Raw genomic sequence first — 16,973 nt, forward strand, 5'->3', positions numbered from 1 at the left:
GTTTGGCTTATCATTATCAGTGTATTACTAGATCCAATGAAGTCTCCTCTGAACTTGAGAAAAGTTCAGGAAAAAGAAAATAGTAACAAGATGATGTGGCTTCTGAACTCTAGGCCTTCCTATTTCTGAAGACTATTTCGGCACTCTCTCTTACTCATCCTTTTGTGTGTTATCACCACAGAAACTCATAAAGTCCTCATTTACACACCTTCCCTCCAGTTTCCCAACTAAGAGAAAACCTTAAGACAAGAATCACTTATTTAAATGTGTCCTGTTTTATTTATCCTCAAGTGAGTAGCATAGCCATATTCAAGCAGCTTTTGTTTTCTTTATATTCAAGTATAAAAATCTGCCATGAGCTAATTGCCTTTATTTCTAAAAGTGTTATGGATACTAAAATCAGGGCAGCTTTCTAGGAACTGCACTTTTGCCAAGAAGCACTGTTTTTTCAAGCAAGTTTTCCAACAATTGGTGTTTTTCAAAATAATTAGCTTTCTTTCTTCTCTCAACTTTATTTTCTTAGCCAAAAAAACAAGAAGAAGAAGAAGGCACAACAGACACGGCAACATCTTCATCCAACAACCACGAGAAGGACAGTGGAGTGGGGCGCACAGATGAAAGCTTGCGGAACGATGAGAGCTCAGAGCAGGAGAATGCAGCCGAGGATCCCAATGGCACATCTTTGAAGAGCAAGAGAGAGCTGGGGCAGAGCCAAGACACTCTGGGAAGCATTGAACTTCAGTGTAATGAGAGCTTCGTGTCTGGTGAATACATTGACTCAGACTGTATTGGCAACCAAGATGAGGAGTGTGAAAGGTTTCGGCAGCTCTTGGAGCTCAAATGCAAGATTCGGAAGCATGGAGAGTATGACCTGTATTACTCAAGCAGCACAATAGAATGCAATCAAGGGGGACGAGAGGGAGTGGAGCACGAACTACAGTTGCTTAATGAAGAACTAAGAAACATTGAACTTGAGTGCCAAAATATCATGCAGGCTCACAGGCTCCGGAAAGTGACAGACCAGTATGGAGACATCTGGGCATTGCACGATGGAGGATTCCGAAATTATAACACCAGCATAGATACACAGAGGGGAAAACTAGATGACATCCTCGAACACCCAGAAAAGTCAGACAAAGACAGTTCTAGTGCTTACAACACAGCTGAAAGCTGCAGAAGCACTCCACTCACTGTGGACCGTTCCCCTGACAGTTCCCTTCCAAGAATGATCAACCTCACCAATAAGAAAAACCTGAGAAGCACAATGGCAGCCAATCAGTCCTCTTCTGGACAGAGTAGTAAAGAGTCAACCAAAGCCAAAACCACTGAACAAGGTTGCAGCGTTGAAGGCAAAGAGAAGAAGACTTCAGAAAGCAGCAAGCTTTCTGATCCAGAGAAGACCAGCGGTGAACACATCCCTTACCTCTCTCCTTACCATAGCTCCTCCTATAGATATGCAAACATCCCAGCACATGCCCGGCATTATCAAAGCTACATGCAGTTAATTCAACAGAAGTCCGCAGTCGAGTTCGCTCAGAGTCAGCTCAGCTTGGTGAGCGTGTGCAAGGAGTCTCAGAAGTGCTCAGAACCCAAGATGGAATGGAAGGTGAAAATCAGGAGTGACGGGACACGGTACATCACCAAGAGGCCCGTGAGGGACCGCATTCTGAAGGAGCGTGCCTTAAAGATCAAGGAGGAGCGGAGTGGCATGACGACGGATGATGACACCATGAGTGAGATGAAAATGGGGCGCTACTGGAGCAAAGAGGAGAGGAAGCAACACCTGGTGCGGGCCAAAGAGCAGCGGCGCCGCCGAGAGTTCATGATGCGGAGCCGGTTGGAGTGTCTCAAGGAGAGTCCCCAGAGTGGCAGCGAGGGCAAGAAGGAGGTCAACATCATTGAACTGAGTCACAAAAAGATGATGAAGAAGAGAAACAAGAAAATTTTGGACAACTGGATGACAATCCAAGAACTGATGACCCATGGGGCCAAGTCCCCTGATGGCACACGAGTCCCTAATGCCTTTTTGTCAGTCACCACGGTATGACCGAATGGATGGAAGGCAGCTGACTTTCAGAGGGTGCTACCAGTTTCGGTAGAGGATGCTTGCCTCGTTCAATGTGGCGTTTTTATATATATTTTGTGACTCTTTATAGTTTAAATTTTTTGTAAGCAAAAATACCTGCTAATTTTTCATTTGTTTTTCATATACTGGTACCTTCATTTTGGCTGAGATTTTTCTTTAACTTGTGATATATTCGTATTACTCATTTATATATAAAAACAAACAAAAGGAAAGAAAACAAAAAAAAAAAACAAACAAAAATACTGAGGAGCTAATTAATTTCCTATTTTAATGTATCTATTGTAGATCTGGATTTATTTCTCTAGTTTACTTATTTTCTACTTTAATAACAACTCAATGCCAAAACATTTCTCTGCTTGCTTCTTGGCATAACACATATGAAATCAAGCCTGTTGATAAATCATGTGCCACATCTTGTCTTATACATAAAAGCCACCTCTTTTTAACATCCCGTTGTACATTTAACACATAAATGGCCGTTGTCTTTGTCTCAGTAAAGTGTAGGTGGACAATCTTTCTGTGGTATGTAGTGACATTGGTCATGTAGCTAGATAGTTGTGGTAATTGTGACAATAAAAGAGAAATAAATTATTGATTATCCCTGAGAAAAGCTATCAAGGAGTGTTTTATTTCCATTGTTCACTGTGGTTACCAGATATAAATTAGTTATATATGTATACTATTTAGAAGACTCCTAATTGTGGATTGTAAAATGCATACATTTTCTATCCCTTTTTTTTCAAGAAATTGCCCTGAAATACTTCCCACAGATTATTGTGTCCCATATTCTTACCAGGATTAAGTTAGATAATGTGTATAGAGCATCTAACAGATGCTGACTAAGCATTCAATAAATATGAGTTCATGCTCTCCTTGACTGCCACCCACGTAAGGAAAAGCCAAGAACAATTTAGGGGATGACATGGACAGAGAAGATCAGTGGAGTATCTGAGATTGTTTGTAAGGACACTGTATTAGTCAGCTCAGATTACCATAGCAACATACCATAGACTGTGTGGCTTAAACAACAGGAATTTCTCACAGCTCTCAAGTCTGGAAGTCTAAAATCAAGGCACCAACTGATTCAGCTCCCTGATGAGGGCTCTATTCCTGTTTTGCTCATGGCCTCCTTGCAGTGTCCTCACATGGTAGAGAGAAAAAGAGAAAAAAGCTCTCTGGTGTCACTTCTTTTAAGGCCACTAATCCCATCATGAGGGTCTCACCCTCATGACCTCATCTAAACCTGATTACCACCCAAAGGCCCCATTTCCAACTACCATCACATTAAGGGTTAGAGCTTCAACATATGAATTTGTTGGGGGAAGGTGACACAGTTCAGTCCACAGTTCTACATGCATTTATTTAGTTCATCCTTTGGAAAAAAATTTTTGGAAACTATCGTTTTAATCATTTTCAGCATAGTCAACTATAAACGCCTTATTAAAAAGTGAGCTTGTTAAATTATCAGATAGGTTTTTTAATCTGGCTTTTTATCATATAAACATCAACCATATTATATATCAATCATAATGCCTCCAGAGTGAAAGGTCAGATCAATGCATGCATGAGTTTGATCAAATTTTCATTCAATGAAGAAGTTTGTTTTAACATAATGGAGACACAACATCCAAACATTTTTGAAGCTACTTTCCTGTTTAAAAACATAAAGTGGCTCCTTACTAGCTCTTGAATCAGACTCTGATGCCTCAGCCTTATATTCATGGTCCTCCATTAACTTGCCCACCTTGCCTATTGCCCCTCTTCTTTAGATTTTCTCTGAGTTATTCTGGCTCCTGAGCAGTTTGCCCCTTTTCACTGAGGTTATCTAATGCTACTCTCCCATCTGGGGTTTCTATGCCAAATCCTACACCCCTCTTAGAAGGTAATCACATATACATTTTCTCTTTGGAGCCTGTTTTGATGACACTGGGTTTTCTCAGCATTTTGGCATACACTATGATACACCTGCAGTTTATTTTACCTTGGAAATTTTATTCTTCTGTTATTTGAATCACATAGACAGAACTTATTGTCTCCCTGCACGGATATTATGTTCATGGAGTTTGGCCCTTGCATCACCCCTGTCTTTATAAACCTCTGGTAGAATGCCATTTAAACAATAATGAATGCTATTTATTTTATTCACTTATCTCACAGATTGGTCCTTTTGTTACTGTTTTCCATACTCATCTACCCTTCTAAGTTCTTACCTTTTAAAGGGCTAATACATAGATGGAAAGAAATGAATCTTATTTACATATAATAAAAAGCTGGACCCAAAAATTTTAAGATAGTGATAGTAATAGCAACTTAAGGCAATTGAAAATTTCACCACTTCTAACTTTAGCTATTGCTAATCCAATCGATAAAACTACTCTGAGTGCACCTAGAGTTAATTTTTGACCAGATGGTTTTAAATAAGAATGCCTGTCTATCTTAAAAGCTCAGTTCCTTCCTGACCTAATACCTATGGTATTGTTTATCCTCTTGGTACAACTGGGTTTAAATATTCATTGAATTCAAATTACTCCTATAGATAAATGGGATTTGGAACCAACATGTTGATTTTTTTCCAGAAGAAACATGTACACATCTCACAGAATGCAGTGTTTCCAAAGTCAGCAGTTTAATTTTATTTTTATTAAGGCCAAGTGTGCTTGCCAATTTTTTTAAAATGTGCTGTTAGTGTTTTTCATGTCTGTGTTTATACAATTCTATGAGTTGAGAAATGTCTTTTTCAAAAATCAGTGAAAATCCAAGAAGTGTTATGTTTTACCTTTCTATATAACATATCTTTGTGCTAAGCATGTTTTTTTTTTAGTAAGTGAATAATAAATCTGCTGCTCAGCAAAGAAAAGTAATTGACTGTATGTGAGATACTTTATTTTAGTTCGGAAGACATACGTGAATGTGAAGAGGAAAAATATTTTACTTAGGCTTAAGTAATTAGAAATTCCATCTTTTTTTTGAATTTTATTTTATTTATATTTTATACAGCAGGTTCTTATTAGTCATCCATTTTATACATATTAGTGTATACATGTCAATCCCAATCTCCCAGTTCATCCCACCACCACCACCCCCCACCACTTTCCCCCCTTGGTGTCCATATCTTTGTTCTCTACATCTGTGTCTTTATTTCTGCCCTGAAATTCCATATTTTTTATTGACAGAAATGGTGTTAGGATCCATATGTGAATGACCTAAGGAGGGGGAAAACAATGTATATTCTACGGGCTTTTCTTCACTGTGTGCCATGAAGAAGACTATTGTTGCCATCTTATTTTGTGCAGACTGTCCCTTTAGGAGCACATAATATGGACTCCTCTAACGTAACCTTTCCGTAGCTACATACTGATTTAATCCATGTCTTGTTGGTGTGTCTAAATCTTCCATCTAAATACATTTTTATGCTTCCAGTGAGCTGCTGCTCTCTACTTCAAATTCTTTATTTTGCGTTGGTGCCACCGTTGGCCTGCTCTGTCATGCTTATCACCTGAGTCTTCTTGAATTTCTCTTTTATCTGGTAAGGCAAAAAAGCAGTGTGAATTTTTCTTCAAAGTATTTCAGGTTGTCTTCGATACCCTTACCCAGTCACCTTTCGGGCTAGACTGTCTCCGTCTCATGCCTAATTACCACCACAGATCTAGACCTGCTCTCCCTGGGCAGTGTTTCCAGTCTCTCCTACATGTGGCAGCAACACTGGGCCTCCTAAATATTACTTTCCGCACTGTGCTTGGATACCTTCAGGAGTCTTGTCCTGAGCATAGGATAAAATCTGGGTGCCTGAGACATTTATCTAGGACTTCATAATTTAACCTCAACTTTTTTTTCCACCTGATTTCACACTTCTCTCCAGGAAGAATTTCTAACTCAGACCTCAAGAAACCTGTGTCTTAGGTAGATGAATAATTTGATGCACCTTCAAACTAATATTCTTCCAATTTTAATTAAAATTTAATTAAACTTCATTTTCTATTGATTTGTACTCTATTAATTAGTTAATTTCCATTATTTTTCTATTTCTATGAATAATCATTAATAGAATTGGTATGATATCAAAACACAATAATTATTATTAAATAATTTCTATTAATTTTTGATTAATAAATTTGAACACTACAATAGGTTCACCGACTAATTCACTTCTTAAAAAATAAAGTAAAAAAAAATTTTTCCAGCAAATTATTTTCCACTTACCTGAAGTCTGTTCTCTCTACAGTTTCTTGTCATTATTTTCCAAATGTATATCTTTGGAGGTATATTAAAAGGACTTAAAATCTAGATAAAACAAACCATTTGCTCCTGTAAATATGCATGAAATGGCTTCAGAATTTCAGTGAATAGTAGCTACAGCAAACTACGGACAAAAATAATTGACCAAAATAGTCCTCAATAAAGTAGTATTTGGGGATTTATTTATCCTTTTGTTTTTTGCTGTTTCTGCTCAAGTATGCTCCCCTTTTCAGCAGGACCAGTTTACACTGTAGCAGGTTTGTAAGAAGTCTCCTTGTAGAACTGAGTAAATGGGCCCATAAAGCTCATTATTTGGGGTATGTTTTGTGCTACTTCTAGCATCCCACTCAGATTCTGCTTTAGTTAGACAGGACTCCCTACAGTTTTTCAAACATGGCCATTCTCATTTCCAGAGCCACACTGCTTGTGGTGCTTTCCATGTCAAATAAACCCTTCTCCTTTCTCTTTGTCCACGTCTTCCCATCTTTCCAGGAGACTTTCGTTAACTCTTGCTAACAGCCACTTATTTCTGAACACACATAGGTGGTATTGTCTTATCACTCCCTTGGCTTTCTACCCAATAGTGTCTAATATTTTTTTCCATAATGTGTCTCTCATGAGTGCAGTGTGTTGCACAGTTAATAACCAATGCCACATATATCCTTCTGGCATTTCTTCTGTTTTACCAACAAACAACCGCTCAGGATTTTTAGTGTCATGCATTTTTCACATGTCCCAGTCAACAGTGTTGTGTTGCAACAAGCATTGCTCCTGGGTTCACCGGCCAGCTATGAATTAGGGTCCTGCTTACTATTCAGTACCCTACCACAAGTTTTTAACTTATTAGTAACCACTACTTACTTACTGCCTTCCAGCTCTGCCACTTACAAGGTGTGTATTCTTAGGAAAGTTGCTTAAGCTTGCTGCTGCTGGGTACAGGGGAGATAATTGTAGACTTTTTCATTGGTTGGGAATTTTGAGTTAATACATATAAAGAAGCTAGATGAGTGTGGGCACAGAGTGGGCACTCAGTAGATATTAGATTATTTTTATTTACACATGAGCAAGCTGTGGCTGATATAATTTTAGTCATTTGCCACAAATTCCAGAGCTAGTAGGCCACAGATTAGGGATTCAAATCTGTGATGGTCTGCCCCCCAAATTTCTCTTCTTTCTACTACTTGCAGCATCTAAGTTAATTAAGAATGGACATGAGAGTTAACAGCAACTTGTTCACTAAACTCCATCTGCTTCTGCTTCAAACAGAAGTCCAGACACTGCCACCATTTTTTCTGTCATCAGAGGTGCTGATGAAACAGGAGGGAAGGGGGCAGGGCACAACCTTTAAAAGAATGACATAGCCATTGAGGATATGATAAAAACTGGTTAGAACCAACTAGGTCCAAGATGGTAGAAGAGTCAACTTCCAGTAGACCTTGAGCCTCATTATATGTTCATTGTAATACATCAGCATGCTAAATGACACACCCACCAGCATCATGACTGTTCCAAGGCCAACAATAAAAGGTCAAAAAGTGGGCGGTGACCCAATTCCTGGAAATCTCACCCTTTCCCCCGAAATAGTTGGGATAATCCTCCCACTCATTAGCCTATGAAATTACGCAGCACATAAAAACTAACCACCCCATATTTTGGAGCCTCTTGCCTTTTGAGATGGCCCACACTCAGTCTGTGTATTGTCTTTCTCCCAAGGCTATTCTCGCCTTTTAAGATGGACCACATTCTTTCTATGGAATGCGCACCTCTCTAAATAAATCCACTTCTTACCTATCACTCTGTCTCTCATTGAATTCTTTCTGCAATGAGACATTGCAGAAGAATAAAGAACCTGAGCTTCATCAAGTCCTGGGACCAGGTGTGTGATCGCAATTAAAAGACCATGGGTTGAAGTCCCAATCTGTGTTTAGGGTGGGTTCGAGTCCCATCCCATGGGTTCAAGTCCCAATCTAAGTTGCACGGTTTCACTGACTTTCTTCATTTTGCTCTGTTTTACCAGTCAGCCTATTTTTTGAATTGTGTGTTGTCTGTGATGAGGATTACGGTGGTAGATTTTGATTTTGATCAATAAGCCTATGATTGTTTCTCTAGAGCTAACCAATATATAACTAAATTCTGCCTCAAGTTTATTATCACCTCTTTCCATTATGCTGCCTGCTATGTCCATTATCAGAAAAGTGACACTTGTAAAGAAGCTATTGGATATCCATTTATAGAACTGTCACAAATTCTTAAAGCCTGGTATTTTAATATGAAACATTGTCAGTGCTAGATATTCAATCCTAAAATGTGTTTGAATAAGCAATTTAATAAACCAAGACACTTATTCAACTTTACCTCGTTGATGGTGATAAGAATAGATTAGATGGGATGCAGCTTCCCAACACATCTTGGAAAATTTGTGAGGTACTCTGTGAAGCAAAATGTACTCAAATATTTCCAGAAACTAGCTCTATCCTGATGTTCTCATTATGGAAGTGCCAGTGAGTAGAGCATAGATTTCTATTTTTGTCTATTTAATTTAGTCTGACTTCATTTTTGAAATAGAATGCTAATTAGAAAATCAATCAGACGGAGGACACACAAAAATAGAAATGGTACAAAACAGTCAAGAGAAGGAAACATATTTGAGATCCTACAATGTTCACTGTGTTAGATACTTTACACGGGGCATTAATAAACTTCTTGTCTTGGGAAGATGAAATGTGAGCATGTGAAAAGAAATCTAACTGTATAAAGCTATTAGTGTAGGGTGACAGAGTGAGGAACACAGGAGGGTTAAGGGGAGTGGGAATTTACGGGTTATCACCATCTTTGGGAAGCCTTCCCTGGTCTCAGAGCCTTGAGTAATGATTCATGCATAGAACAATTCTCATCAATTCTGTGATCTTGAGCCAGTATGTCCCTTCTATGAGCCTCCATTTTCTCATCTGTAAAATGAGAATATTAGAATAAGTGCTTTCCAACACCCATTTTATTTCTAACATTCTAAAAATTGGCAATAAATAATGAAACATTTTATTCCAAATTTCCTTTTGTTGCAGCCATGCCACAATTTCTTATGGAGCTATCTTAAGTAAATTCATCATCTACCAGTGAAGAAAATAAAGATTTTTCAAAAGGAAAAATAAGAAAACAATCCATCCACCTCACTACAAATAACTCAAATTCGTTTCTTTTTATGGTTGAGTAATATTCCATTGTATATATGTGTATCACAACGTCTTTATCCATTCATCTGTCAATGGACACAGCTTGTTTCCATGTCCTGGCTATTGTAAATAGTGTTGCAATGAACATTGTGGTACATGACACTTTTTGAATTATGTTTTTTTCCAGGTATAATAAACTCAAAATTGATTAAAGACCTAAATATAAGGCCAGATACTATAAAACTCTTAGAGGAAAACATAGGCAGAACACTCTGTGACATAAATCACAGCAAGATCCTTTTTGACCCACCTCCTAGAGAAAGGGAAATAAAAACAAAAATAAACAAATGGGACCTAATGAAACTTCAAAGCTTTTGCACAACAAAGGAAACCATAAACAAGATGAAAAGACAACCCTCAGAATGGGAGAAAAAATTTGCAAACAAAGCAACTGACAAAGGATTAATCTCCAAAATATACAAGCAGCTCATACAGCTCAATATCAAAAAAACAAACAACCCAATCCAAAAATGGGCAGAAGACCTAAATAGACATTTCTCCAAAGAAGAAATACAGATTGCCAACAAACACATGAAAGGATGTTCGACATCACTAATCATTACAGAAATGCAAATCAAAACTACAATGAGGTATCACCTCACACTGATCAGAATGGCCATCATCAAAAAATCTACAAACAATAAATGCTGGAGAGGGTGTGGAGAAAAGGGAACCTTCTTGCACTGTTGGTGGGAATGTAAATTGATACAGCTACTATGGAGAACAGTATGGAGGTTCCTTAAAAAACTAAAAATAGAACTACCATACGACCCAGCAATCCCACTACTGGGCATATACCCGGACACTTGCGAATTTATAGGGAAGATGAAAAGGGAAAGGAATCATCCTCCAACTGGATAACTCTTAGCTTTGCAGTCAAGGTTACAACCCTCCTAGCATGAGAAAGCTTGTTGCTAGGCTACTTGAGGGAGAGCCTCTGTGGTCATCTAGCAGACATATTGGCTAGTTTCTGCACACAACGTGTAGAATTAAATTAGAAGAAGGATAGGACAGTTAGGCAGGAGCCAAGTCATGAAAAGTTTCATGTGCAAAGAAGTGGGAGAGTTAAAGTGATCAAATATATGTTTTAGAAAGATCAGTCTGTTAGCAATTTATATTGGGTGGGGAAACATTTGGAAGAAGGACAACCAGTTAGGAGGTTTTTCCAATGATACAGAAGAGAAGAGACAAGAGCTTGAACAAAGAAAGAGTCGGTGAGTACAGAGAAAGGATTTGACAGATGTTAGGGACTAGGGTTACAGATTTAGAAAATAAAATACAGGATGCCCAGTTAAATTTGAATTTCAGAAAGAAAAAAGTGAATAATTTTTTCGATGTAAGTATACATTGGGGACATACTTATATTAAAGTTACTTGTTTTACTGAAACTTTCATTTAATTAGGCATCCTAAATTTTATCTGGCAATCCTGCTAGGGAAGTAGAATAGCTGAGTCTTGGGAACTGATAGGAAAATAGAATGGAAGATAAGCAGATGGAGGAAGAGTTTGAGGATGTTGTCCAGCTTTCTGGTTGGGGACTAAGTGAATGATGGTACCACTCAGCAGGACATGCCTAGCATGAGAAAGATGTTCTGGCAGAAAAGCTGAATAATTCAGTCTCAGGTATGTTGATTTTAGGGTGCCAATAGGACAATACAGGGAAAAGTGTCTAATGGGCAATATAAAAAGCAGATATGGAATTCAGAATAGGAGATGGGAACTCGAGGAATACATGTTGGTGGCACCCATAGTACCATCCACTGGTTCTCTGTCTTTTACCAAGGCCCTTCCATGGCCACAAAGGTCTGGTTACCAGGAGAGGAACAGTGAACAGGAACCTGTTGGTGTCAAGGAGGTGACGGGTATGTCAAATTGCCATTGCCCTTCCTCCTCCTGTGCCCTGTCCTGCTTATATGGGGGACCTGGTTTGCAAATATCACATCTCTGCCTCATTGAGAATGGAAGGTTAGATCATCCCATTCACATGCCCTCCCAGCTCCGCAGATTCTTTAGAGCCACGTTCAAGTCTAGAGAACAGGTTTTAGAAACGTTCCCAGTAACATCTGAGAAAGCACCCCAAAATCAAATACATTAATATTTTTTACTGAAACATATGACTATTTAAGTTATAAATATCCCCTTGCAAGTTCAGTTCAAGTTTTGCAACCCAATTATTTATGAAAAAAAGTTCTGTTTTCAGAAACTTATAAATTTTAGAATTTCAGTTGAAGGATTATGAACCTTATTTACATCAATGACAGCATAGCTGAACAACCACTTTTTACTTAGTATCATTCCGTATCAGTCCACAAAGAGTCTCCTCATTCCTTTTGATTGTCTTCCTTTTTTAAAAGAATAATATTCCATTGTATTGATGTACCATAAATATATTAATCTATCACCCATTTATGTATACTTTGTCTCTAATTTTAACTATTGCAATCAATGTCTTAATTAATAAACTTATAAATAGATCATTTCATGGTAAGTTTCTAGAAGTGGAATTACTATGGCTGTGATCATAAATACTACCCCTCCACAGAGGTGGCACAATTTTTATTTCAACTGCTATCAACAGAGTATGAAAGGACCCTTTTCACCCACTTCCTTGCTGTGACATTTGGCCCTATTTCTCTTCCCCTACTCCTCAAATTCTCATGGACTGTATGTCCTAAAGCTGTCATGTCAGCTGGTCTTAGTCAATGGAGGCAATGACAGAAGAATAGAGGACAAAAGGAAGGAAAAGTCACGGCATTTTCCTTCTTTCAGGAGAATATTTCAGGTTTTGTGGGACCTGTGGCTTAAACACTCAAAAGTTCTAATTAGAAAGATAAATTTTAAAATTCTGAATTCAAAATTAGGCACAAAACCAAATATGTATTTAGAATGTGGAAAGAAAATGCAAACAACTACAAATTTTGAAAAGTTTATAAATGTCAAATCACAAAATTTTTAATTAATTTTTATTAATTATCTGTCAAACAGGTTTAATATCCATTCTACCTATGTTTTTGGCTGCCTACTTTAAAATTTTCTCTTTGTATGATAATTATTTTATGATTACCTGTATGGTGAGAATAAAAAGATAATATTTCCTTTATCATAGTTGATCAAAATTATTTGATTCCTGATAGTTTAAAATATTTCATTTTCTCAACTCATTATTGGTAATGTCGTCTAAATTTTTAGGATTGTTGTGAATTTAAGGAAACCCTCTTTTAAGTTTCTTTCTCACATAAGCTGAAAAATATTTTTAAAATTTGACCCTAGATTCGTTTCTAACTGTATATTTTAAAGCTTTTTTCTCACCCACGACTCATATATTTTCACTGCTAGGAAGTGAAGAACAAATTCACAGCCCAATAGGAGTTCTGGCCCTCCTCTTTTGTATAATGTCACACAGTGAGTCAGGACAGAGGATATTTCTATAAATTATTCCTATGCCAAGACAGCTAGAAATAACCTAATTATATACATAAGTAACTGCGAAACATGAAAACATATCCCAATAAACCAAAAAAATATATATTGTCAACCCACCTTCTCTTTAGTCTGAGCCCCAAAATGTCCATGGCTATTCTATCACCACCTGACAGGAAGGGAAATGTGACAGGGAGAAAGCTGAGTGAAAAAAAGCAGAAGTCTTAACTGATAACAGTTATAATCTTAATTTTACAAATTTTACATAAACATGTGACCATGTGAACACATTGACCAAGCCCGTCCCAGGAACTTACAGAGCAAATGAGGCTGAAACTCAACCCTCCCTGGGCTCTACCCTCCACCTCCTCTGGCTCTTCCTTCTCTCCTGGGAGAACAGCTCTGGCAGAAGCTGTACCTCCTCCGTGGCCACATCTCCCACCAGACAAGGCCAACCAAGCTTCCAGATTCCAAGGGACCCTAGCCCCTGAATGCCTGTAACACCTGCCTGGGAATGATAGTGTCTTCCCACTGTTTCTAATTTATGGATTGTCTCATTCACACTTTTTCATCTCCCTTGATGAATTCCTTTTATTAAACTCTCTTATTTTAAGCAATTTCTATTCTCCTTCTTTAACTAACTAATACGGTTCTTGGTACTAGATATGGTTCCAGTAAACAAACTCCCAAATAAGATTCTCGAATAGAGTTACTCTCTTGTTTGTGTGTGAACATATTCATAACCTCCTTGAAGATGGAAAATGAGACCTTAGTAATGTAGGAATGCAATATATCATCTATAGTTGCTTAGCATTAAGTACCTGTTGAAATCATTATTTTAGGAAACCAAATAGTTGCTAGGTTGTTATACTTGCCCAGTAAGGAAGTATTGATGATTACAAAGATGTGGGATGAGGTAACTATTTTTGACAGCACTAGGGAACTTATAAGGGGAAAAACACTAGGGAAAAGGCCTATTTTTAATAGAGACTCATCGATGGGCCATCAGAAATAACCACTGTCAGTCTTACAGTGTATCTCTCCTGGACAAGCTAAGCTTCAGAGTGCCTAAAGCATCCATAGTTCCCTTCTAAGTAGGTTTTTAAAAATTATTTACTAATGATTTACATTTTAAACTTTTGTGTCAAAATAAAACACACATAGAAAAGTCTAAATTATCACAAAATGGGCACACCTGTATAACCAGTATCCAGGTCATGTAATAACACTTGGCCAGCATTCCAGAATCCACCTCCCAAATATTACCCCTCCATCCTTTCCAGCTGTAAACACTATTCAGGCTTCTAACACAACAGATTAATTTTGCCTATTTTAAAGTTTGTATAAATGGGATCCTACAGTGTGTATTCTTTGGATCTGGCTTCTTTTATTTAACACTTTTTTCGTGAGGTTGATCCATGGTGTTATATGTATTTGTAGTTTGTTTATTTTCATCACTATGCAGTATTCTGTTGTGAGATGACCACAATTCCTATATCTATTCTATAGCCGACGAACATTTGGGTTGTTTTCAATTACTGATTATTACACTTAACATTTTGAACATTCTTCTATACATGGTACACACTTGTTCATTGGGCATATACCTAGAAGTTGAATTACTGGGTCTTCGATTATGCATATGTTCAACTTTAGAGATATGAAACAGTGATTATAACAATTTATATTACCACTAGCAGTGTGTGAGTTCTCAGTATTCCACATAATTACTAATACTTGATATTTTTTAAAATCGGGGGGCAGAATTTATTTTCTTACAGTATTAATTATTCATGCCAACTCAGAACATCCAAAGACTATAAGAAATACTTATTTTTAGTATGCAAACGATCCAGTTTATTCAAACAATTGACCCAGTTTAGTAGAACATCCCTTATTGTTCTTTCCTTATTTAAATTTTTACCAGTTCTATTGATCTATAACTGGCATATAACACTAAGTTTAAAGTGTACAACATTTTAATTTGATACATGTATACATAGCAAAATGACTACCACAATAAGGCTAATTAACACATCACATAATCACCAATTTTTGTGTGTGGTGAGAACATTAAGATCTACTCCCTTAGCAACTTTCAAGAATACAATACAGTACTGTTAACTATAGTCACCATGCTGTACCTTAGATTCCCAGAACATATTCATGTTATAGCTGGCAGTTTATACCCTTTGAACAATATCTTCCCATTTTCTCCACCCCGCAGGCCCTGGGAGCCACTAGTCTACTCGCTGTTTCTATGAGTTCAACTTTTTTAGATTCTACATATAAATGAGATCACACAGTATTTGTCTTTCTCTGGCTGGCTTATTTCACTTAGCATAATACCCTCCAAGTCCATTCATGTTGTCACAAATGACAGGACTTTCTTCTTAATTGCTGAAAAAGATTCCATTGTGTACATACATATATACATTTTTTTAATCCATTCATCTGTCAATGGATACTTAGGTTGTTTCCATGTTTTGGTTACTGTGAATAATACTGCAGTAAACATGGGGGTGAAGATATCTCCTTGAGATAGTGATTTTTTTTTTTCCTTCAGATATATACCAGGTATGATTCAGGTTGCTAGAACATGTGGTAGTCATATCTTTAATTTTTTTAGGAGCTTCCATCTCGTTCTCCATCATGGCTGCACCAGTTTACATTCCCCCCAACAGTGTAGGAGGGCTCCCTTTTGTCCACATTCTTGCCAGGACTTATTATCTCTTGTTTTTTAAATAGCCATTCTAACACGTTTGAGATGATAACTCATTGTGATTTTGATTTGCATCTCTCTCATGATTAGTTATGTTGAGCACTTTTTTATGTACTTGTTGACCATTCGTATAACTTCTTTGAAAAAATGCCTATTCAAGTTCTTTGCCCATTTTTAATCGGATTATTTATTTTTTTGCTATTGAGTTATAGTAGTCCATCTTTTTTTTTTAACATCTTTACTGGAGTATAATTGCTTTACAATGTTGTGTTAGTTTCTGCTGTATAACAAAGTGAATCAGCTATACCTATACATATATCCCTATATCCCCTTCCTCTTGCATCTCCCTCCCACCCTCCCTATCCCACCCCTCTAGGTGGTCACAAAGCACAGAGCTGATCTCCCTGTGCGATGCAGCTGCTTTCCACTAGATATTTTACATTTGGTAGCATATATATGTCAATGCTACTCTCTCACTTTGTTCCAGCTTACCCTTCCCCCTCCCCATGTCCTCAAGTCCATTCTCTACATCTGCATCTTTATTCCTGTCCTGCCCCTAGGTTCTTCAGAACTTTTTTTTTTTTGATTCCATATGTACATGTTAACATACAGTATTTGTTTTTCTCTTTCTGACTTACTTCACTCTGTTTGACAGACTCTATGTCCATCCACCTCACTACAAATAACTCAATTTCATTTCTTTTTATGGCTGAGTAATATTCCATTGTATATATGTGCCTCATCTTTATTCATCTGTTGATGGACACATTGGTTGCTTCCATGTCCTGACTATTGTAAATAGTGCTGCAATGAACATTGTGGTACATGACTCTTTTTGAATTATGGTTCTCTCAGGGTATATGCCCGGTAGTGGGATTGCTGGAGTCATATGGTAGCTCTACTTTTCGTTTTTTAAGGAACCTCCATACTGTTCTCCATAGTAGCTGTATCAATTTACATTCCCACCAACAGTGGAAGGAGTTCCCTTTTCTCCACACCCTCTCCAGCATTTATTGTTTGCAGATTTTTTGATGATGGCCATTCTGACCAGTGTGAGGTGATACCTCATTGTACTTTTGATTTGCATTTCTCTAATGATTAGTGATGTTGGTCATCCTTTATAAAGTAGTCCATCTTTATAGGTCACCTCTAACCATACTGATTGGACCAGAGGATGGGCATCTAACACAAATATATCCAAACTTCAGGCCAGCCATCTGTCTAAGAAGTAACCTAGAATATAAACATTGTCCAAACAAGAATAGTGATCAAGTGGATC

General features: G+C 37.5%; 1 protein-coding gene across 2 annotated transcripts in view; it reads left to right on the forward strand.

Moving 5' to 3' along the window:
* PDZRN4 (PDZ domain containing ring finger 4) overlaps positions 1–15,088 on the forward strand; it is a 389,260-nt gene extending 374,172 nt beyond the window's left edge. For both annotated transcript variants that reach the window (XM_082349351.1, XM_082349352.1), the window contains one exon: positions 524–15,088. In XM_082349351.1, coding sequence (XP_082205477.1) covers positions 524–2,047 — 1,524 coding nt within the window. In that variant the 3' untranslated portion in view covers positions 2,048–15,088. The remainder of the gene's footprint in view (positions 1–523) is intronic.
* Positions 15,089–16,973: the final 1,885 nt, after the last annotated feature.

This window comes from Balaenoptera borealis (assembly GCF_965194805.1).
Source record: "Balaenoptera borealis genome assembly, chromosome: 13".
NCBI classification, from domain to species: Eukaryota; Metazoa; Chordata; class Mammalia; order Artiodactyla; family Balaenopteridae; genus Balaenoptera; species Balaenoptera borealis.